This window comes from Amphibalanus amphitrite, unplaced genomic scaffold (genome assembly GCF_019059575.1).
Source record: "Amphibalanus amphitrite isolate SeventyFive unplaced genomic scaffold, NRLGWU_Aamphi_draft 000692F_arrow, whole genome shotgun sequence".
Classification (NCBI taxonomy): Eukaryota; Metazoa; Arthropoda; class Thecostraca; order Balanomorpha; family Balanidae; genus Amphibalanus; species Amphibalanus amphitrite.
Genome location: NW_024882186.1, coordinates 145,620 through 168,098, shown reverse-complemented (window position 1 = coordinate 168,098; position 22,479 = coordinate 145,620). Strand labels below are relative to the sequence as shown.

The following is a 22,479-nucleotide window of genomic DNA, read 5'->3' as shown; positions in this document are numbered from 1 at the left end:
TCAATCAGGGACAACGTGCAGCAGAAAGCATCATATGCTGATATGGTTAAAGGCACGTGCACTGACGTTGTCACAAAGGTGTCGGCTAAACTCTCGTCCATCCCTCAGACCCTGTCAGTTCAGGGGGAGTCAAAGGACATGAAAAACATCTCAAAAGTCTTTGACGACTTCCTGGATAAGGAGAAACGGAGAAACAACCTGGTGGTACATAACCTACCAGAGGGTGACAGCCGAGACGTGGCAGGCAGGTCTGAGAGGGACATAAAGCTGTTCCAGCAGATGGTCAAGGACGAATTCAGGATGAATGTATCTGCGACAAAAAGCTTCAGAGCTGGTAAGGCCAGTCAAAACAAGGACAGACTCCTGATAGTTACACTCGACACCCCGGGCGTGAAGCACGACATACTCCGCCTTGCTCCTCAGCTGCGCCAATCCGAGAAATGGGGTAAGATCTATATCACACCGGACCTCACCTGGTCAGAGCGAGAAGCAGCACGCCTTGCCAGACAGGAACTCGCAGCTCGGAAAGCAGCCGGTGAAACCAACCTGACTATTCGTAAAGGGAAAGTGGTTAAGGCGCGTGTGGCCAGTCCGGCGGTCGCTGATGGTGCCAGTGCCCACACTTCACCACCTGAAGTGCTGGCTGGTCCAGAGGCTGCTGCTGGTGTCAGTGGCCACCGGCCTACATCCACAGAGAAAGCAGGTTCTGCTCCTGCTGCCAGGGTTGGAGATGGGAGAGCGATAGAGGCACGAGCTGCTGATCCGGCGGTGGCTGATGGTGCCAGTGCCCACACTTCACCACCTGAAGTGCTGGCTGGTCCAGAGGCTGCTGCTGGTGTCAGTGGCCACCGGCCTACATCCACAGAGAAGGCAGGTTCTGCTCCTGCTGCTATGGTTGGAGATGGGAGAGAGATAGAGGCACACACTGCTGATCTGGTGGTGGCTGATGGTGCCAGTACCCACACTTCACCACCTGAAGTGCTGGCTGGTCCAGAGGCTGCTGCTGGTGTCGGTGGCCACCGGCCTACATCCACGCAGGCAGATCCGGCTGTCGCCACTGGTGCCAGTGACCACGCTCCTACGCCTGGAGCGCTGGCTGGTCCAGTTTCGGCTGCTGACGAGCACACATCGGCCTGACTACACACAAATATCACTGACAGGGACAAGCAGCTCAGCTGTTTCTATACCAATGCTGACCAGCTAGTTAACAAGAGAGACGATCTGCTTAGTTACATATCTGATGATTTCCCAGACGTCATCCTGGTGACAGAATGCATACCAAAAGCCCAGCAGTTACCAATCAGCATGGCACTGTTATCTCTCCCTGGTTACAACCTATTTACCAACTTTGATCCTAACGAGAGCCATCTGGGGTCAAAGGGTACTCGCGGTGTCTGTATATATGTGATAGACAGCATCCATGCTACTGAGGTAACATTTACCAGGCCCACATTGACAGAGCATCTGTGGATCAACATCTCTCTGAAGGGTAATGATAGGCTGATCATGGGCTGTGTCTATCGGAGTCCGTCCCAGGACCCTAAGCATAGCATCGATGAGCTTGCTAGTCTTTTCCAGTCCGTCATTGATTCAAAACCTCACGTGCTGATCTGTGGGGATTTTAATATTCCACAGATCAACTGGGCACTCAACTTTTGTGCAGCACCAGAATCCCATTACGCTCACAAGTTTCTTGGCTCTATTCATGATTGTCTACTATTCCAGCATGTTTTGGCACCCACTAGGTACAGAGAAGGGGAGTCGCCTAGCCTGCTAGACCTCCTATTCACTAACGAGGAGGGGATGCTGTCTAGCCTCGAGTACTTACCAGGTCTGGGTAAGAGTGACCACATAGTAATGAGATTCAATCTCAAGTGCTACAGTACCCGTTCCGAGAATGTACAGGAAAGGTTAAACTTTCACAGAGCCAACTTTGGACAACTCCAGGAGATGATAGCTGAGGCAAACTGGGAATGTCTGGCTTCACTGGACATTGAGGCAGGGTACCAGTATTTTAGGAATTCTCTGACCTCTTTTGTTACTGCCACTGTACCCACTGCTAGAAGTTCCAAATCGAGGAAAAATATCTACATGACGAGCCATGCCCTTAGGTTGAGGAAAGAAAAACACAGTCTTTGGCGCACATACACGTCCACTAAGGATCCATTGGACTTGGCTAGATTTAGAGTCTGCAGAAATAAGCTTCGAGTCCTCACACGCAAACTCCGTAGAGACTTCGAAACTCAATTGGCTACCGATTTGAAAGAGAATCCGAAGGCCTTCTGGAGGTATACTAACTCGAGACTTAAAACAAAGACAGGTATAGGGGATCTTCGGAATTGCTCAGGAGATCTGATGAGTGATGATAAGGCGAAGGCTGACATTCTAAATGCGCAGTTTGGCAGTGTTTTTACTCAAGAACGGCTCACAGACATTCCAACCCTTGCCAGCGCCAGCACTACTCCAGAGGTAACCGATATCCGAATCACACCGGAGGCCATTGAACAAAAGTTACAGGCCCTCAACCCGTCCTGTGCTCCTGGACCAGATAACATACACCCAAAGGTGTTACGGGAGGCACGCCGCGCTCTGAGCCGACCTCTTTCGCTACTTTTCCGGAGATCTCTGGACTTGGGCATGGTTCCTCGGGACTGGACACTGGGGAGGATAGTACCTATATTTAAGAAAGGGAACAGACAGGACCCTGGCAACTATCGGCCGGTCAGCCTTACCTCTGTTGTCTGTAAAATACTGGAATCCCTCATCAGAGACACAATCTATCAGCACTTCTCAGAGAACCACCTGTGGGCAGACTGCCAGCATGGCTTCCGGCCAAAGCGCTCCTGCAGCACCCAGCTGGTCAAAGTGCTTGATGACTGGAGCAGGGCCCTAGAGAATCATAAGCCTGTCGATGTAATGTACCTGGACTTCCAGAAGGCTTTCGACTCCGTTCCTCACCAGCGACTCCTCTATAAACTCAGGAGTCACGGGGTGAGCGGTAAGCTGATCACATGGATCGGGGCTTTCCTGAGAGCCAGGAGACAGCAGGTAGTGATTAATGGTCAGTCATCAAACTGGTCGGAGGTGGTCAGCGGGGTACCCCAAGGCTCGGTCCTGGGTCCACTACTGTTCTTGATTTTCATTAATGACATGCCTGAGGTTGTTGGTTCCTCGCTGACGATGTTCGCGGACGACACGAAGCTGTACTCCACGGTAGCCTCTACTCTCGCTGCGTCTAGCCTCCAGTCTGACCTCGAGGCTCTGGTCAACTGGGCGGACGCCTGGCAACTCCCCTTCAATGAGGCGAAGTGTAAGGTCATGCACCTCGGACGAAACAACCCAGCAAAGCAGTATGTGATGAGAGACTCTGAGATGAGCGTCGTGCGGGTGGAGAAGGATCTGGGCGTGCAAGTCGATGACGAGCTGAAGTTCAGACAACATGCTTCAGCAGCCGTAGCCAAGGCCAACCAGATTCTCGCTGTGATCCGTCGCTCATTCGTGCTGATAAACGAGTGCACGCTGCCGCTGCTTTACAAGTCCCTGGTGCGCCCGCACCTCGAGTACGGCAACCTCGTGTGGGGCCCTTTCAACAGGGCGGACCAGAAGCTGGTGGAGAGGGTACAGCGCAGAGCTACGCGCATGGTGGCCAACCTTCGCCACCTGCCCTACCAAGAGAGGCTCAGGGCTCTGAAACTTCCATCGCTGTACTACCGACGCAAACGGGGCGACATGATATTCACCTACCAGATGTTCCATGGAGGGGTTTATGTTGAAGTCACGGATCTCTTCTGCCCCGCCACGGGTGCCGTTACACGAGGTCACCCACACAAGCTCCGCAAGCCAGAGGCGGTCAGCAGACTGAGGAGAGCTGCATTCGCAGTCAGGGCCGTGAACGACTGGAACGGCCTACCTGCTCAAGTGGTCAGTGCCCCCACCGTGGACTCGTTCAAGGCGAGACTCGATGCCCACTGGGGCCATCACTGGTATCATATACCAGACACGGATTAACAAATGGCAAAAGGGACAGGAGCTCGGTTAGAACGGGACCTCCAGGCCGAGTTGGCCTTTATTATGCCCGAACACCGTAAGGTAAGGTAAGGTATTTACAACAAATTCAACATCAAGCTGATTTAGTGATCCAAGCTTTCTCCTCCAGTAGCAATAGAATGATTGCATGTTTCATTTGCCAGACACTGAGTAATACGCATTATTTGCATAGCAAAGTAAAGCTGCCCGAGTTTGTTCATTCTAGATTTTCACTTGATAGTTAGCACTAATTAATCTTGCTTTTGTAGGTTATAATTCAATATTCATACCAGTACATCAATATACTGATGAATGCATAATGCATATGCATTCATCAGCCAACATTTTCTGGCTTGATACTGCTCAGCGTGCTCTTCAGTATTGATCTCCAGCAATTTATAACTTATTTTCGCCAACAAGCTCTTTTAATTTTACTTTTTCTTGCTGATATGTGACTCGTGAGCCAGATTAACTTGCGTTTATCAACCAACATTTCCTAACTTCAACTTGATATTGAATTAGGACTTAGGAGTCAGGACCTCTGTTAGCCTCCTGGATACTTGGGATTATTTTCAGTGCACATAATTCTCTTATATGATATAAGTCAATCACAAGGTATTCAAAACTTCCAACAAAGCGACGTACAAGAGTACGAAAACCACCAAATGAACTTGAAAACGGCCTTGGAACAGAGCCAAGTGGTGTGCTCCATTTGTTTGTTTACAATAATTGTAGTGCTGACGTATTTTTTAGGACTCTAGCGGTCGGCTTATAAAAATGAAACGTTTTTACGAAATTTGTAAGGCAAGTAATATTTATCTGAAAGAACTAAAATATTCAAAAGCCAAACACTATGAAATACAGGAATCGGAACGAAAAAGTAACCCAAAAATCCAGCCGAATCACCGGCTCCTAAAACTGCGACAAAATCAGCACTTCTCCCCGCAACTCGTTGTCCAGACGTAAATATGCGAATACGCCTATGCTTTTGCTGCATTGTGGGTACCTGACGCGAGATCAGCTGATGTCAACAGTAGTGAACATGTGCACTTTGAAGCAGTTTGTGGATTGGTCCCTTGTTTTATAATGACGTCATCAAAGCATAGAGCTTATGTTGGATTGGCTGGTACGGAGCAATAACGCGGAAATGACGTCAAATATAGTCTGTCTTACCTGTACATTCGTTTGATTGACGCCCAGCAAGGAGGATATCAAAGGGGAGGGCGTGTGTTGGTGTTAATGATACGTGCCCTTTGTGATATTTTTGCAATTATTTCATAAGCATGTCTAGTCGTGTTTGCATGGTTTGAATTTATGTGTTTTAACGGTATCCGTCCGAAATGGAGCTGCCTCTCTGTGGTGAGTGTCAGCCTCTGTTGGCGCAGTGCCAACAAAGCATGTTTTGGCTCTCCTGGCGCACCTGTTGCTTTACCGGCACGGTTGTTGCATAGCTTTTCGTTAATCGTTTCCTTTTGTTTTACTTCAATAAACTTTTGACCAGGGTCAGATACAGTGGCGTATCCAGGATTTCTCTCAGGGGGGATCCGCAGTCAAAAGGGCCCTTGACTGACTGGGTTGAAAGGGCCCTTAAGTGGCAAAAGGGCTCTTGTAGCCTGAGTTGAAAGGGCGTTCAACCCGCGTCCCGTGGGGGGGGGGGGCGAAACGGCCCCCTGCCCTCTTCCGTAGCTATCTCCTAAATGACTGCAGATATCCCCACCAAACTTTCAGAACCTCTACGGGCATCCATTTTACACATTGTGACCATTGTTTTTTTCCAGAGGCTATGATAGGTTGGCCGCAAATGACGTCATGTTCTGCCATTTTCGACCCAAAAAAGGTTTCGCAGGAAGAGCTGTCAGCCCTACAGAGCTGTAGAAACATAAAAATGTTCCGAGATAAAAGGTGTACAATTAACAGGCCTAGGTCAAATCTGAACACAGTTTAGCCCCGCCTTGGGTTGGGCCCAGGCTGGAAGGTTGACCCTAGGTCAAATCTGAGCACAAATTACAGAAAGAGTGTCAAAAGAGTTTTGTTTGTTTTGTTGGGCTATACCCTTTCGGTCTGACCAGACCATTTCAGGGCCGGAAGGATGATAGGAATTGAGGGAGACATTGGTCTGGGTGGGCACCTTGGTGAGTCACCGGGGCTGAGCCTGTCCAACAGGACAGGCCGACTGCAGCCCCCAAAGTGCTCACTGCACCCGGTTACGAGTGTGCTTCCTTAGGAGCTGCAGTGCGCTCCAATGGGAGCCGCCCGCATGGTATAAAGTTGCCCGTCCAGGTCCAGCCTGGATCATGGGTTGCGGCATGGAGGAGAAGGATTTGAATGTCCTGAGGATGGAAACGGCGAAACGGGTGTTAACCCGCGCCGGGCCGGGGGGGGGGGGTGTTTGAACACCCCCTGCGGTTTTTCGCAGCTATCTCAAAAACGGCGGCGCTCCACACCTGTTTGTGCATATTTTCCGCACATGTTGTGAAAATTTCAGACCCAGGTCGCCTTAGGTCAGGTCACCAGGTCACGCCAAGTGACCTCACCTCAGAAAAAAATAAGAATGCTCGTCATAGCTACACCGATTGATCGATTGCCTTGAAACTTTCAGCGATTGATAAGAGCAACATAATCTATAAAATGTTTATCTCGGAATTTCGATATCGGTGACCTAAGGTCAGGTCAGTATCGCGGCCTCTCCATTACCTATCAGTCAATGGGAGAAAATTGAAAAGCGTCTGTTTTGCACGAACGCTATTCTAGACACTCTCTAACATCGAGATGTAAGTAAAATTGGCACACTGAATCGGAAAATGGCAACTGTGACCCCTCGTTATGTCCCCGAGGTCATCTCAGGTCACGAACAGAATCTAACAGTTTTTCGCCAATAACTTCTGATAGAGGCGTGCTAGAGCGCTGAAAACGCCTTAGATGTGTTCGAATCGACGTTGCGGATCGAATGATATGTAACATGACCTTTTCCGGTCAGGTCATGACCTTGACCTGAGGTCAAATTTTCAAGTTGACCTTTCAAGGTCCAATTATAGTTCATACGACGCGTCTCGACGAGAGGAACACGATGCTGGCAAAATTAATGTCATGACTCTTTTGAGTCAAAAGTTATTGTCGAAAAAAACGCTTTTCGTAAAAACGGCTATTTTTGGAGTTTTTGCCCTCTGGAGGCTAAACCGTTGACCTGAGGTCAAATCTGAAAACATTACTCAGAAAGGTCTGTAAAAGGGCTATTGAATGCCCTTTTCTCTGGCGCTGTAGCTCTATCGGTTCCCGAGATAGTCGTTGGCAGTTTCCAAAATGTTGAAATAGTCAACATTTTACCTTTGGTGACCCCTGGTGACCTGACCTTTGACCTGACCCAAAAAATGAGCTTAGTGTTTTCGTCCTTATTTTGGACGTTCTTTCGATTGCCGCTTTTTGCGTGTCGCTACGTGGCCCAGGAGCCGAGTTAGAAGGGGGTGTTCAGACACACCCCCCTTCCGGCCCGGCGCGGAATCTCAGAGCACCGGCCCAGCGCGGGTTAAAAGAGCTACTAACTACGCTTTTCCCCGGCACGGCATTCATTTCCGAGTGATGCGGTGGTTTGTTGAAAATTGTCGAAATTGGACCAGAAAATTGGCGAAATTTAGCCTTGGATGACCTATGTGAACTGACCTTTGACCTGATCTAAAAATGACCAGAGTAATTTCGTCATTATTGTTTGCGTCCTTTCGAACGCTGCCTTTGGCGTGCTGGTACGTGGCTCAGAAGCCGAGTTAGAAGCAGGGGTGTGGAGCCGGAGCTGGAGCCGGAGCCGCCGGAGCCGGCATATTTTGCCCGGAGCCGGAACCGGAGCCGGAGCCGTCCAAAAGGCGGCGACTCCGGCTGCTTTTTTGAAGAGGAAAAAATTATTGACCTACATAGTTCGGTTTGACAGTACAAGGCAGTAAAACATGTGGTATTCAAAATAGCCTTGTTATGCAAATACAGAAGCAACGTGAACCAATCCTTCATCTTTTCTCTTCCACCCGTATTTAATTGTATAGAGGATGTACTGAGTATTGGAGTCGAAGCCGGAGCCAGAGCCGGAGCCGAAGCCGATTTTTTCTCCAGAGCTGGAGCCGGAGACGTCTGAAATTTCCACGGCTCCGCATCTCTGGTTAGAAGGACCCTGGCCGGCCGAGTGGGAGGGTGGGTGCCACCACATCGTTTTTTTTGCGACAGCTCGGGACACGTCGGCAACAGAGAGCCAAAACTGGGCATAGCTACCTGACCTTTGATGCAAACCGGACCTTGTGACACCTGCATTTTCAAGGGGGGCCTCTGGTCGTCTTAAGGACCCTCTGTTACCCTCAGAGGGACCCTCTGAGGGCCTCTGCAGACCATCACTGGCCTCAAAGGGCACTCTAGTGGCCTCCATGGACCTTCTAGGTACCTGAAAGGGCCCTTTGTTTTCTCTCCAGGGGCCCTTGTTTACCTCAAAAGGTCCTCTTTTACTTCAGATGGCCGTATGTTTGTCTAGTACATGAGGCCCCTGGTGGCCTGAGAGGCCCTGTTTGTGTCCCAAAGAGCCCTTTGTTGACCTCTTAAGGCCCCTAGTTGGCCTAAAAAGTCCTCTGATTGTTCTAAAGGGCCCTCTGTTCCCCTCAGAGGGCCAGTCTTTTCCTCAGAGTGCCTGCTGACCTCATAGAGCCCATAGTGGCCTGACATAGCCTTCATATCACCTCAGAGGGCCCTCTGTTGTAAGGCTCAAGTGACCTTCTCAGAGGGCTCCGGCTGCCCTGTGACTGACAATTGTCCACTCTTATCCCCCTTTTGGGTGACCTATTTTCCCCTCTGACACCCAAGCCAAAATACAATTTTGGGACACTGACTCCGAGGGCCAGTTGATTTTCAGAGGGCCCTCTTTGAAGTGGATGTGAGGACCCGCTATTCGCCTCAGAGGGCCCTCTGGTGGCTTCAGACTTCAGAGGACCCTATTTTGGTATCAGCGGGCGCCTCTCTGTGGCATCAGAGGGCCCTCAGAGGCCTCAAATGGCCTTATTACATCTCAGAGAGCTGTCTTTGAACTCAGAGGGATCTTTTTTACTTCTTTGTGGTGTCTAAGGGGGGCCCTCTGGCCTTTGTTCGCCTCAAGGGGCCTCAAGGGGTCCTCCGATGACTTCCAAGGACCCTCTTTGATCTCAGAGGGCCTGATGACCTCATAGGGCTCATGGTGGTCTGACATAGCATCATATCACCTCAGAAGGCCCTCCAGTGGCCTGAGAGGGCACTTTGTGGCCTTTGAAGGCCCTCCATTCGCCTTAGAGGGCCCTCTTTGATCTCTTTGATATCTTCGATCTCAGAGGGCCCTCTTTGAGGTGGCTGTGAGGGCCCTTTGTTCACCTCAGAGGGCCCTCTGGTGACCTCCAGGGACCATCTTTAATCTAAGAGGGCCGTCTGGTGGCCTCATAGGATACCTTGTGGCCTGAAATTGACCCTCGTACCTCAGAGGCCCTTCTGTTCGTCTTAACAGGCCCTCTGCTGGTCTTAGCGGACCTTTTGTGTGCCTGGGAGGGCCCCCTGAGTACCTGAGAGGGCCCTCTGTGTGTTTGAGAGGGCCCTCTGTGTGCCTGAAAGGGCCCTCTGTGTAGTTTGCCTGAGAGGGCCCTCTGTGTGCCTGAGGGGGCCCTATGTGTACCTGAGAGGGTCCTCTGTGTGGCTGAGAGGGCCCTCTGTGTGTCTCAGAGGACCATATGTGTACCTGAGAGGGCCCTCTGTGTGTCTGAGAGGGCCCTTTGTGTGTCTCAGAGGGCCTTGTGTGCCTGAGAGGGCCTCCTGTGTGCCTGAGAGGGCCCTCTGTGTGTTTGAGAGGGCCCTCTATGTGCCTGAAAGGGCCCTCTGTGTACCTGAGAGGGCCCTCCGTGTGTTTTAGAGGGCCCTCTGTGTGCCTGAAAGCGCCCTCTGTGTACCTGAGAGGGCCCTCTGTTTGCCTCAGGGGGCCCTCTGTTTGCCTGAAGGGCCCTCTGTGTGCCTGAGGGGGCCCTATGTGTGCCTGAGAGGGCCCTCTGTGAGCCTGAGAGGCCCCTCTGTGTACCTGAGAGGGCCCTCTGTGTGTCTCAGAGGACCATATGTGTACCTGAGAGGGCCCTCTGTGTGTCTGAGGGGGCCCTATGTGTGCCTGAGAGGGCCCTCTGTGAGCCTGAGAGGGCCCTCTGTGTGCCTGATAGGGCCCTCTGTGTACCTGAGAGGGCCCTCTGAGTGCCTTAGAGGGCCCTCTGAGTGTCTGAGAGGGCCCTCTGAGTGCCTGAGAGGGCCCTCTGGGCTATGGCCCCCGTTCGTCTCAGAGGGTCCCTTTATTCGCCCCTTTAGAGGGCCCTCTGTTTGCCTCAAAGGGCCCTCCGTTTGCCTAAAAGGACCCCGTATTCGCCTCAGAGGGCCCTTTGGTAACCACAGGGGGCTCTATTGTTGCATTGGAGGGCCCTCTGTTGCCTCCGAGGGCCCTTTTTATCTCAGAGGACCCTCTTTGACCTCAGAGGGCTCTTTTCGACCTATTCGAGATGTCTGAGAGGGCCCTCTGAGTGCTTGAGAGGGCCCTCTGAGTGCCTGAGAGGGCCCTCTGAGTGCCTGAGAGGGCCCTCTGAGTGCCTGAGAGGGCCCTCTGAGTGCCTGAGAGGGCCCTCTGAGTGCTTGGGAGGGCCCTCTGAGTGTCTGAGAGGGCCCTCTGAGTGTCTGAGAGGGCCCTCTGAGTGCCTGAGAGGGCTCTCTGGGCTCTGGCCCCCTTTCGTCTCAGAGGGTCCCTTTATTCGCCACTTTAGAGGGCCCTCTGTTTGCCTCAAAGGGCCCTCTGTTTGCCTAAAAGGACCCCTATTCGCCTCAGAGGGCCCTTTGGTGACCACAGGGGGCTCTATTGTTGCATTGTAGGGCCCTCTGTTGCCTCCGAGGGCCCTTTTTGATCTCAGAGGGTCCTCTTTGAGCTCAGAGGGCTCTTTTCGACCTCTTTAAGATGTCTGAGAGGGCCCTCGGGCCTGAGAGGGCCCTCTGAGTGCTTGAGAGGGCCCTCTGAGTGCCTGAGAGGGCCCTCTGAGTGCCTGAGAGGGCCCTCTGAGTGCCTGAGAGGGCCCTCTGAGTGCCTGAGAGGGCCCTCTGAGTGCCTGAGAGGGCCCTCTGTGTGTCTGAGAGGGCCCTCCCTCTGAGTGCCTGAGAGGGCCCTCTGAGTGCCTGAGAGGGCCCTCTGTGTGTCTGAGAGGGCCCTCTGTGTGCCTGAGAAGGTCCTGTTCGTTGTAAAGGGCCCTTAATTTACTCTACAAGGTCCCTCGTTGGCCTAAAGGGGTCCTCTGATAGTCCTAAAAGGGTCCCTAGAAATGTAATTGATACTTTTCATTATGTAAAAAAAATGTAAGTGGTGAAAAGGGCCCTCAAAGTGTTTTCAATTTTTTTCGAGTAAAAAAAAAATTTTTTTTTTGCTCCAGGGGGGACCCTAGGACCCCCAGGGTCCCCCCTTGGATACGCCACTGGTCAGATAACTCTGTTAACATCACCTGCACAATGAGCAGAGTCCTCAACCTGACCTCCCCAAACCAGCATCAATGATGTCAATAGTTAAGGCACAATATCAGCCTTCATTAGCACCACCCACCCTTGCATGAACTCTAATCTAAATGAGCATCCTCACAAAACATTAAATGAACAAGACCAGGGTATTGATGAAATGCTGATTGTGCTCTTTTGGCATTTGCACCTACCTACAAATAAATGCATAGGTACCTAATTATTTGATGTGTATCAGCCTATGAATATCATGTTTATACATGTTTTTACAAATTTGTTTTAGTTACAAGCTATTTGATGTGTATCAGCCTATGAATATCATGTTTATACGTGTTTTTACAAATTTGTTTGAGTTACAAGCGTGTTTTTAGTTTTGCACTTGCGGAAGTATTATAATGAACCAAATGTTTGTGTGGATTATTTTTGCAACTGGCATGTCATTGCTGAATTTTATGGTTCAGAATTTTTAATTAAGTATATTCAATTCTGTTGGCATGCAGACCTTATCGCCTTGCAGGGTCGGACATAGATTTATAGACCATGTCTTTAGCCTATACCTTAGTTAATATACCTAACTGATATACTAGATAAGTGAGCAGTGCAGCAAGTCCACATGCCCAGTAGAGTTCATGTTATTACTGGTCATGAAATCTTACTTTTTTGTTCACCCCCTGCTACTGTTATCTATTTGGCAAAATTTAAATGATAAATGCATATTTTTATAGGTACTTTAATTTATTTATAGTTTATAGTTCGTGCTGACAAAATGTGCACCAAGAGCCCTGATTGGCGGCCGGCTAGTACTCTTGCCGGCGCTCACATACGTGCACGTTACCCTGGCAACGGGCTATTGACCAATGAGAAGCGAGAAAAGTGTTACGTCACTGCGATTTTTCATATACCTGTGCCCCCCGGACGTGACGTAGTGTGCTCGCGCGCGTGCAGGGTCTCTGCGATCAAAAAAGAGCGCTAGCAGCGCGCCACTCCACGCCGCATTTGTCAAAAGCGGAGCGTTAGCGTACTTTATTATGAATGATGTGTGTAAAAGTGAGTTTTTATGTTGTTAATTTGGAGGAAATGGTTGGAATAAAATAAGTTATTTTTATTTCTGTTGGTTAGACTTTTTATTCAAAAGATTTCGGTCTAAAGCATTGATATTTACTGAAAATACCTTCGTTTGAATAAATTGCAGATATTTGGCAACTGAAGTGTTAGGTAAGCCTAATTGATCCGTAAAAAGGTAAGAGATACCCTGATTATCATTTGAGAAACGAAAATATATGAATTTCCCTTATAAGACTCGCTCAATATGCTACTCCGCGGTTTATGCCCCGAGGGTGTCCGAGGGTTCCCGTTAGTTTGTCGTTGGCGCTCGGCTCGCGCGCGAGCCGACGTCATCGCCCGTGACGTCGGCTCGCGGAATGCGTCATACCCTGCACACAAAATAGCCGGCTGCCGAACAGCGCTAAGATTAACTTGATTGATAATTACTAGCCACTTTTTTATTGCTTCAGATAAAGGCATTGCTATGTATTGTCCAGGACAACAATGGCGGGAAGGAGAATGTAAAGTGAGGTGACAATGTGTATTTTTCTTCCCAGATGAAAGGGAGGATGTACAGAAGAAAACCTTTTCCAAATGGATCAACTCACAGCTGGCAAAGGTAATTATGCAAGTTTGAGACCTAGTATACTACATCTAGGTTCTTAGTCTTTAGGCTTTCTATTTCTTTCATAAAAATGGCATTATGATCTTGGTTTGCTTTCTGAGCTCACTATCACCATTCCCACCTAATCTTTGTTCCTACTGCCTACCTTTCCATGTCTCCACCCTCTGGCCAGGGTAGCTGGTGCAGTACTACGCAAATAAAGTTTATTTGCGTAGTACTGCACCAGCTACCCTGGCCTCTACCTCTACCCATTCTTGCTGGACCTTTTCTCCCATCCCACTCTTTTGCTCATGTCCCTACCTTTTATTTTCTCATGCATTCCTTTTTTCATCACTATTAGTTGACAATAAAGTAGGCAATTATCCTTCTTAATATAGGTACACTGTCTTTATAAGATAAATCTGTTTTATTATGTGTGCAATGTACTTTACTGGTTAGATCATCACTCATCCCCCAAGATGTGGTTTTTATGTAAGCTGTCAGTTTTTTTAGTATGAGACTTTATGAGCTAAAGGAGTCGAGCACAAGACATTTGAAAGGTTTGGTTTTGGCAGCAGATGTGACAGAAAGTACTAGTAACAAAGCACAGTTAGGTCGCTACAGACCAGGTCGAGGCTGCTGCTGCACTGCCCGACGTTCGCTGCCAACGGGGAGGATGAGTGATATGTGGTCTGCGTTTATCGGTCAGATGAAGAACGGTGAGCTGGACGGGCCGTGGCCGCCTCCGGCTCTGTGGGTGCGGCACTTAAATTCCGGTGTTAATTTTACCGTCCACCAATATTAAAGTCTGGCCGTAAAAGGCTGCAACCTTCGCAACATTTTCAGTCTAGCGTGACTTTGGCTAGGACATCCGTCCAATCCTAATGCACCGACTGTTATAATGACATTTTTTTTTTCAATGAAGATGAATACCATACAGCTCGCACATGAAGAGCGAACTATTAAAGAACTCAATGAGGCGAACGAGCTATAAAAGCACATGTTGTAGTCAGCTTTTCGTCGCTAATTAAACACTTATGCCAATAATTTCAGAGAACTTCAAGACTGCCATCTTATAAGCCGAATGGCCTTACAGAGAGGGTAATGATTTGTGTGGTCAACTTCTGGCTGTTGACTTTCCCATTGGTGCATGTGCAATGGATGCCGATTTTCAAAACTGAACTCGGATCGCTTTGAATATATGCATACTTTTACTTTCTTCCTATTTTAACCACTCTTCCTCTGAAAAATCATTCATCTTTTGTTTTGTGTGGCCTGACATTCAGTGTTCATTTGTTTATTAATTGTTTCTCATGCATTAAGTTGCACTGTAACTATGCCGTAATTATGTACATATGAGATGAAAATAATTTGTTGCATAACACTTATCCTTACGAAGATTGAAATAGGTATGCTAAGTCTTAGGTAATAGCATGTAGGTTCCTGATATTTACTCGCGATTTTATTTTTGCCATGCATTTCTGAGTTGTTATTCCTTAAAAAGCGTTACATTTCTTCAGTTGGCTTTTCAAGCAAATATTCATCAGGGAGGATTATTAGAAATGCAATAATTTCACCCAAGTCAGGGATGCACAGTAGGTCTACAAAATAAGTCCTCTCCGTATGCGGGCAGGTGGCGCCCGAGTAGCGCTCAGGCGCTAACTGCCCACTGGTGACCCGCATACGGCGGGGACTTATTTTGTAGACCTACTGTACGTGATGGTGACAAGCAGTAAATATATACCTATATATTTTCCGGTCGTTAATTTTCTTACCTACCATGCTCGTCAGTCGTCTAAACATTTCCCAAATTACCTGCCGGTACAGGTACCCTGTTTGGGTACCTTACGCATAGAAGTGGGGCACGTTGGCAATGACGACGTAGACCGCGAATTCGTCTATGGGCTTTAGAAGGATAAATTTCGCGTACCTATGAACCCGAGAATCTACGACAATAGATAAACAATGGTCCAACTGAAATGACATGGTACATGATACTTGGTTGTATGGACATGTTTTACTTTTGATCAGACTCCCTTGATTCGAGCAACAGGTGCCAACTTCGTGGCGAATCTCGTAGGGTATCTGCTTTTAAATGTTTGAACATTGCGGCGTGGTAACATTACTCTGCGTTCTGTATCGGGTCCATGGCCCTCGCAATGCCTGGTGACGTAGGGTGCATAACTTTCGATCGTAGTTCAATGAAGGCAGGTGATGCGGGTTTGCCTGTAATTATACTGTGGCCGCATGGCGAGTGCCGTCGCTCGACTGTGCCGGGATGCGTTTTATTGCTTCCCCTATATTCACATCTCTGCCACTGTCATTATCGTACCCAGCTGCCCCCTAAGTGTGCAACTTGCCACTGTCGCCCTGGTACTGTGACTCCAGTCTGTTACCCAGTTTAATATCTGCCCCATACTGTGCTCGTTATACCCACTATCTCAGCACCTACCCTCGTGGCCCGCCTACCCTTATCACGCCGCTGACGCCCCGTGTGTCCGTGCCCCCCCCCCCCCCCCGCCACCTGCAGAAGAAACTGGAGCCGGTCACCGATCTGTTCTTCGACCTGCGGGACGGCTCCAAACTGCTGGCGCTGCTGGAGGTGCTCACCGAAAAACCATGCGTGAGTTCGAGGGACTGACGCCAGGAGGCTCTGCCGTCGCCTCCAGCTGTCAAACATTGACAGATGCCGGTGGTCCGGCACCCCTAAATCATTTAATATGTTTAGGCAGCTGTCATAAGCCAGCCCGAATGAGCGAATTTATCATCATTAGTGTTATGAAATGTAGCATTTCATGCATTTGGGCTTCGACTGGCCTGTTTTAGTTGTTGTATTTTACATGACGGGACGTTAAAGTCTGTGCTATCGTTAGCAGAATCGTGCTTCTTGTATACCGTAAGGTGGGGCTATTTGAGACAGTGGGGCTATTTGAGACAGTATTTAAAATTGTTATAAAATAAAAACCGTTTGAAATTTATGCTTAATTTTTGCTCAGGCGATTTACTGCTCGATTCCACACCTTTCTGAGCAAAAATATCACATAAAAATCAAACGCTCTTCATTTTGTAGCGATTTTAAATACTGTCTCAAATAGCCCCACTGTCTCAAATAGCCCCACTTTACGGTACGGCTGTAATTAACTGCTGTGTATAGCGGCATACGAGCTATCATCCCTTGTTTCACCCGCGTCTCACAGAAAAAGGAGAAAGGCAAGATGCGGGTGCACCACCTCAACAACGTCAACAACGCCCTGCAAATATTACGGGACTACAGAATCAAGCTGGTCAACATCAACAATAACGACATCGTGGACGGCAACCCGAAGCTGACGCTGGGCCTGGTCTGGAGCATCATCCTGCACTGGCAGGTCAGCAGGCGACGTGAAGGGGTCTGGTCTTGGCAAGTTGCTGGGATTTGTTTATATTTGCCGCTGTTTGTGACGCTGAATACTAAATTACAGCGTGTTTTGTAGTCTCATCAGGAGCGTTTTAATGCAATGCTTCATGAATTATGTTATTACGAACCGGAATTATGATTATACGTTTCATAGAAGCTCAGACATTAACATATGGAGTACCGGCGTCGACATCGCCGTTTGACTGCTGTGATGAACAATGCTGAATATTTTAACAGGATTTCATGGTATCTGCCTGCCATGGCATCCCGTGACACATGCACGGTTTCAGCTCACAGAGGCACAGCCAGGGCTGGAGTTTGGGGGGCAACAGGGGCACAGGGGGCTAGATACCGATAAATAGGACTGGTATTTATTCACTGAATCACATGTGTCTTACCGAGACCGACGAGTCGAACAATTCAAATAGGGAAAGTTTAAGTTTTATCGGTCCTGTGGTGATCATTGAACATATAATTCTGTTGATGAAGCTCAACCCTACAGCGAACTTTCTCCCTGATCGATGAATTATTTATGTGAACACATGGCCGATAATTGATACTCTTAACGCTCAGCATCACTGACATTTTAAAAGGTGCAAAGTTCGTACCCAAATGTGAAATAATAATAACTGGTAACGGCTCAGAAGTGTTGTGTGTGGGGAGGAGTGAGGAACTGAGGACTCGATTTGTCCACACTGCACATAGGCCACTGACACCTGAGCCGCGCTGTACTTTGGACTGGTGCGTCCCCGGCGCCTGGCGCCCCTCCCCATGGGGTGGCCATCCGAGACAATGGCGGGGGGGGGGGAGGGGGTAACTGCGGTCCGTGCCGTGCCGCTGGGCGCCGGGCGCAGTTCGGTACGGGCTGGAGCGGCGTGACACGAGCTCTACCTCGCCGTCCACAGGTGCAGGACGTCCTGAAGGGCATTATGAAGGAGGCCAAGCAGACGAACCTGGAGAAGACGCTGCTGGCCTGGTGTCGCCAGATGACGCAGGTACGTCCCCGGCCTCGGCCCCGCTGTCGGCCTCTGAGGGGAGTGGCAGGGACAGTGGCAGCTGTGGCAGTGTGTCAGTGTCACAGGTTAGCAGTAACAGTGTCAGCCAACAGTGACAGCAGCAGCAGTTAACGTGCGTCAGTGTCAACAGGGGCTCGTTGATCAGTTTTGATCGCTGTCATTGTCGGTGTCATTGTCAGGAGCTCTTATCATCCTGACAGACGTGAAGCCGTTTTTATTGTATTGCTTTGTTTTGGTTTGGCCAGTCAGGCCAAAATTAATGCAACCACATGCTCTCATCGCTTTTCTGCTACGCTATTCGGACCCATTCACAATACCGTACGGTCCCATTGTAGCAGCTTTGTGATTACTGAAGTGTATGCCAAGCACCCTTTGGCCCGACTGTGGGTGCTCTTCCGTACCCTGCGCGGGCCCAACCGAGCCAAATCCATTTCCAATGCATCCGGCTCCGTTGGACCGACCCCATAATATGCGTACCATCCCACCCCATGTGTACTGGCCTCATGCTTATCAGCTCGTGTGTGCTCTTTGCACCGTCCGGCCCCGCCACACCAGCCCAGCCCACCGATAACCAGCCAACCATCTGTTCCCGGTCTCCGCCAGGGTTACGAGGGCGTGGACATTCGCAACTTCACCACCAGCTGGACGGACGGACTGGCCTTCAACGCGCTTATCCACAAGTTCGAGCCGGAGCTGTTCGATTACGACACGCAGCTGCACAAGCCACCGGCGCAGCGGCTCGAGTATGCCTTCAAACTGGCGCACAAGTACCTCAACATCGACCGCCTGCTCGACCCGGAAGGTAGGCGGCCGGCACGGGCAGGGCAGGCAGGGGCTGTAACGCCGATATAGGACAGACTGGGTACGGGTATACAATAGTGAAGCGTCTGTTGTACAGCTGCTTTTTTACTCAGTTCTGTATAGTCCCGTTCAGGTGATGGTGGAATAATTCGAGCGCACGATTCGGTGTTGGAATGTGAATGGGAGTGACCTGATCCGTGGGAGGGGTCCGTAGCTGACAGGCAGTGTGTCGTTAACGGGACGCGCTCCCGGCAGGCCGGGATGGTCCGTGCGTTTCCGGCTGACCTGCACCCCTCTGTCCACAAACTGGGCTGACCCCACCCCCTCTGTCTGCAGACGTCAACACCACCTACCCGGACAAGAAGTCGATCATGACGTACGTCATGTGTCTGTTCCAAGTCCTGCCGCACGATACCGTCGACATGCAGTTCGCCGACCCGAGCTATGCCCCGCCGCTGCCCCGCAGACAGGTGCGCTGGGGAGGGGACGGGGGGGGGGGGCTGCAGCAGCTGTGCGGGCGTTGTCACCCCAGCTCGGTGGCAGTGGCGCCGGCCCAGCCTCGCCGGCAGAATTCGCACCGTGCTCAGTGCCCAGTGCCCGGTGGTCGGTGGGACCGTGACGGTGTGCTGGCTTCGTTTGGGATGTGGCACTGTGGGATGTGAACTGTGAGGAGTGAACTGTGAGCAGTAGGCTGTTACTGGACTGTGAACTTTGAGTTCTGAGTCGTGAACTGTGATCTTTACACTGTGGGTGTAGAGTTATAAGCTATGAACTGAGATCTGTGGGGCTTTGTAACGGGCTGTGAATGTGAGTCACTAGCGGTGAGCTGTGGACTGTGAATGGTGATTGCGCCAACCAACGGCTGCGCGGCAGCCAGTGTCGCGACAAAGGAACAGTCGTGACCGCCGGGTCCTCGGCCCGACAATGGTAAGTGGGCGCTGGGTCGACCACACTCAGCGGCCCAGGCTACGATGGGTTTCTACGGGTTTCGTAGTCCGACCATGGTGACTAGTGGCAGGTGAGTGACCGCGGGGCTCGTAGTTGGACTATGGTAAATGACCACTGAGTTCACACATAACCAGGCTATGGTGAGTCGTGAACGCTTTGTCGTTAGTGCGAATTTAGTTGGTGTCTTCTGAGTCGACGCCGGTCAGTCCGGCTCGCCCGTGCCCACCGCCGGTTATTCCCGGCTGGCCACCGGCCCTGTGACCAACTGTCGGCAATTGGTATGGCTGCGCTCCCCTGTCACAGCGCCTGCCAGCGGACCGGGCTGGTGGCGCTCCGTAACCCAGCATCCGGTGGCGAGTCTATAGTGGCCGACTCGCTGTCACCGGAGCCGGCCACCGCTCCAGGGGCAGAGCCTGATATCGTTATTTACTAACCAGACCGTCCTCTTTGAATGTCGATCTATAGATATTCTCTCATTCACTCACGTGTGATATTGAACCGATCATTCGTACTTACTGATGTGCCGTGCTCGTCCGGCAGGCGGAGGCGGCGCGGCCGGCGCGACCCTCGTCGTTCCTCTCGTCCGGCTCCGGTGTGGACATCAACACGTACTCGACCATCCTGGAGGAGGTGCTCGGCTGGCTGGCCGACGCCGGCGCGCGGCTCGAGGCGCCCGACGGCGACTCTGACAGCCTGGCGCACGTCAAGAGCCGCTTCAAAGCGCATGAGGTGTGAACACGGGGTAGCTGGGAGGGCTGGAATCACAGTCAGGGATGGGATCAGCTCAGCGCTGCAGCTAGCCAGGTCACAGGTGTGATGGCCGAGACGGGTGGGGGATTCCTCAGTAATCACTATGCCACCTGACGGCCGCTTACAATGCTGTTACGGTTCTTGTTACTCAGCCCGTGTTGCCAGTGGTCCTTGGTGGATCTGTGACTTTGTAACCAGTGTTCATTGACCGGCTGTGCCTCCGTCCCGCAGACCCTCAACGTCGAGCCTATGAGCTATGACTCTATGACCAGTTAACTATATAACCAGTTAACTATCATGATAAGTCATGATAGTTGACCGGCCGCTGTACCGCCGGCCCGTAGACCTGCTGATTGACCTACAGCTGGCCCTAAAACCAGTGTTGACCAGCCGTGCGGCCGACCCGCAGGCCTACATGGTGGAGCTGACGGAGCGCAAGGCGGACATATTCGAGGTGCTGGACGAGGGGAAGCGGCTGCTGACGGAGAAGGTGACGGCCGAGGAGGAGGCCGAGATCCGCGAGCAGATGCGGCTGCTGACGCTGCGTTGGGAGGAGCTGCGACAGCGCGCCATCGAGACGCAGACACAGTGAGTCGCCGGCGGCCGAGCCGATGCCGAGCGCATGGCTTTGTGTTGTGTTTTTTTTTTGCTTGGAGGTTCTTAGGTTACAAAGTTTAGAAATCGCTAATAAGTTTATGGTTTTTATGGTTCTCGATTGTTTCGCTTTTTGTTGCAGTTCTTTGACCTTATCCGTCGCGCAGTTCTTTAACCTTATCCGTCGCTGTTCCCCCAGACTGCAGTCTCATCTGGCCCAGGTGCAGCTCTGACTGTATCTGTCTCTGTGTCCCCCAGACTGCAGTCCCGTCTGGCCCAGGTGCAGCTCTGACTGTATCTGTCTCTGTGTCCCCCAGACTGCAGTCCCGGCTGGCCCAGGTGCAGCTCTGACTGTATCTGTCTCTGTGTCCCCCAGACTGCAGTCCCGTCTGGCCCAGGTGCAGCTCTGACTGTATTTCTCTGTGTCCCCCAGACTGTAGTCCCGTCTGGTCCAGGTGCAGCTCTGACTGTATCTGTCTCTGTGTCCCCCAGGCTACAGTCGCGTCTGGCCCAGGTGCAGCTCTGACTGTAGTTCTCTGTGTCCCCCAGACTGCAGTCCCGGCTGGCCCAGGTGCAGCTCTGACTGTATTTCTCTGTGTCCCCCAGACTGCAGTCCCGGCTGGCCCAGGTGCAGCTCTGACTGTATTACTCTGTGTCCCCCAGACTGCAGTCGCGTCTGACCCAGGCGCAGCTCTGACTGTATTTCTCTGTGTCCCCCAGACTGCAGTCGCGCCTGGCCCAGGTGCAGCTCTCGGCCATGGACGCGCTGCGCTCCTGGCTGACGGGCATGGAGAACCGGATCTCGCTGACGGCTCCGCTGGGCCCCGACCTGTCCACTCTGCCGGCGCAGGCGGCCGAGCACGCAGCCCTGGCCGCGGAGGTGGGCCGCTGGAAGCCGCACGTCACCGAACTGTTCGACGTGCTGGTGGTGGAGGAAGACGGCGACGACAGCGGTAAGGGCTACCGCGTGTCGACGACCCCGTTGGTTCATCTAGACACAGTTGAACTCGTCTGGTTTAAGGGATATCCGTTAGACGCCGCTGGACTAGGAACGGGAGCGTATCTATTCGCAGACTTGCTATTAACTCGAGTGACCGCTGTCATTGTACCGTGCCGTCGATCTTGCTGCCGTGCGGCATGCCCTGGTAGGTACTGCTGTCGGCCATCAGATGCTGTGTTTTGGGGCAGCCGCTGACCGTCTATCACGTCTACCCCGTCGGCAGAGTTTGCCAACCTGGAGGACCACCTGTCTGTGCTGTCGGAGCGGTGGAACTTCACCGTCAGCTGGAGCGAGCAGCGCGAGCAGCACATAGCGCAGCTGCAGCGGCACTGGCCGCAGCTGCACGAGCAGCTGGCGCAGCTCAAGGACTGGGTGGACGGCCAGGAGGCACGCCTGAAGGCCATGGAGGCCGAGCCGACCACTGAGCAGCAGGCGCTCCAGCAGCAGGGCAGCCAGCTGCAGGTGGGTGAACAGTCGCGGCTAGTTGAGATAGCTCCCCGGACCCGTTGCTTCAATATTGAAGTGTTGGCTCGGATCTCGGTCTAGGTGTCCGATCGTCGAAGCCATCAGCGGCGGCCGCCCGGTCACTGCGCCGGCCGCAGTGCGGTGTTCTCGATCTGGCCATGTGTGCTCAAGCTGACAGTGTACTCGCCCGGTGCGGCGCTGCTTGTCTTCAGGAGCTGCAGTCTCAGATGGAGGAGTGGCACAGCCGGTTCGCCGTGCTCCAGGACCTCTCCACCCAGGTGCTGGCCTGTCTGGAGTCGGACTCCCCGGCGCAGGAGGACAT

At 51.5% G+C, this 22,479-nt stretch overlaps 1 protein-coding gene across 1 annotated transcript in view; it reads left to right on the top strand.

Annotated features, from left to right (window-relative positions):
* The window catches only part of LOC122364692 (utrophin-like), a 68,352-nt gene extending 46,114 nt beyond the window's left edge, over positions 1–22,238 (top strand). Inside the window, exons 2-11 of the mRNA XM_043335316.1 lie at positions 13,140–13,201; positions 15,717–15,809; positions 16,384–16,554; positions 17,489–17,578; positions 18,203–18,401; positions 18,737–18,870; positions 19,889–20,077; positions 20,508–20,686; positions 21,413–21,645; positions 21,916–22,238. Of these exons, the coding sequence (XP_043191251.1) occupies positions 13,140–13,201; positions 15,717–15,809; positions 16,384–16,554; positions 17,489–17,578; positions 18,203–18,401; positions 18,737–18,870; positions 19,889–20,077; positions 20,508–20,686; positions 21,413–21,645; positions 21,916–22,238 (1,673 nt within the window). The remainder of the gene's footprint in view (positions 1–13,139; positions 13,202–15,716; positions 15,810–16,383; positions 16,555–17,488; positions 17,579–18,202; positions 18,402–18,736; positions 18,871–19,888; positions 20,078–20,507; positions 20,687–21,412; positions 21,646–21,915) is intronic.
* Positions 22,239–22,479: the final 241 nt, after the last annotated feature.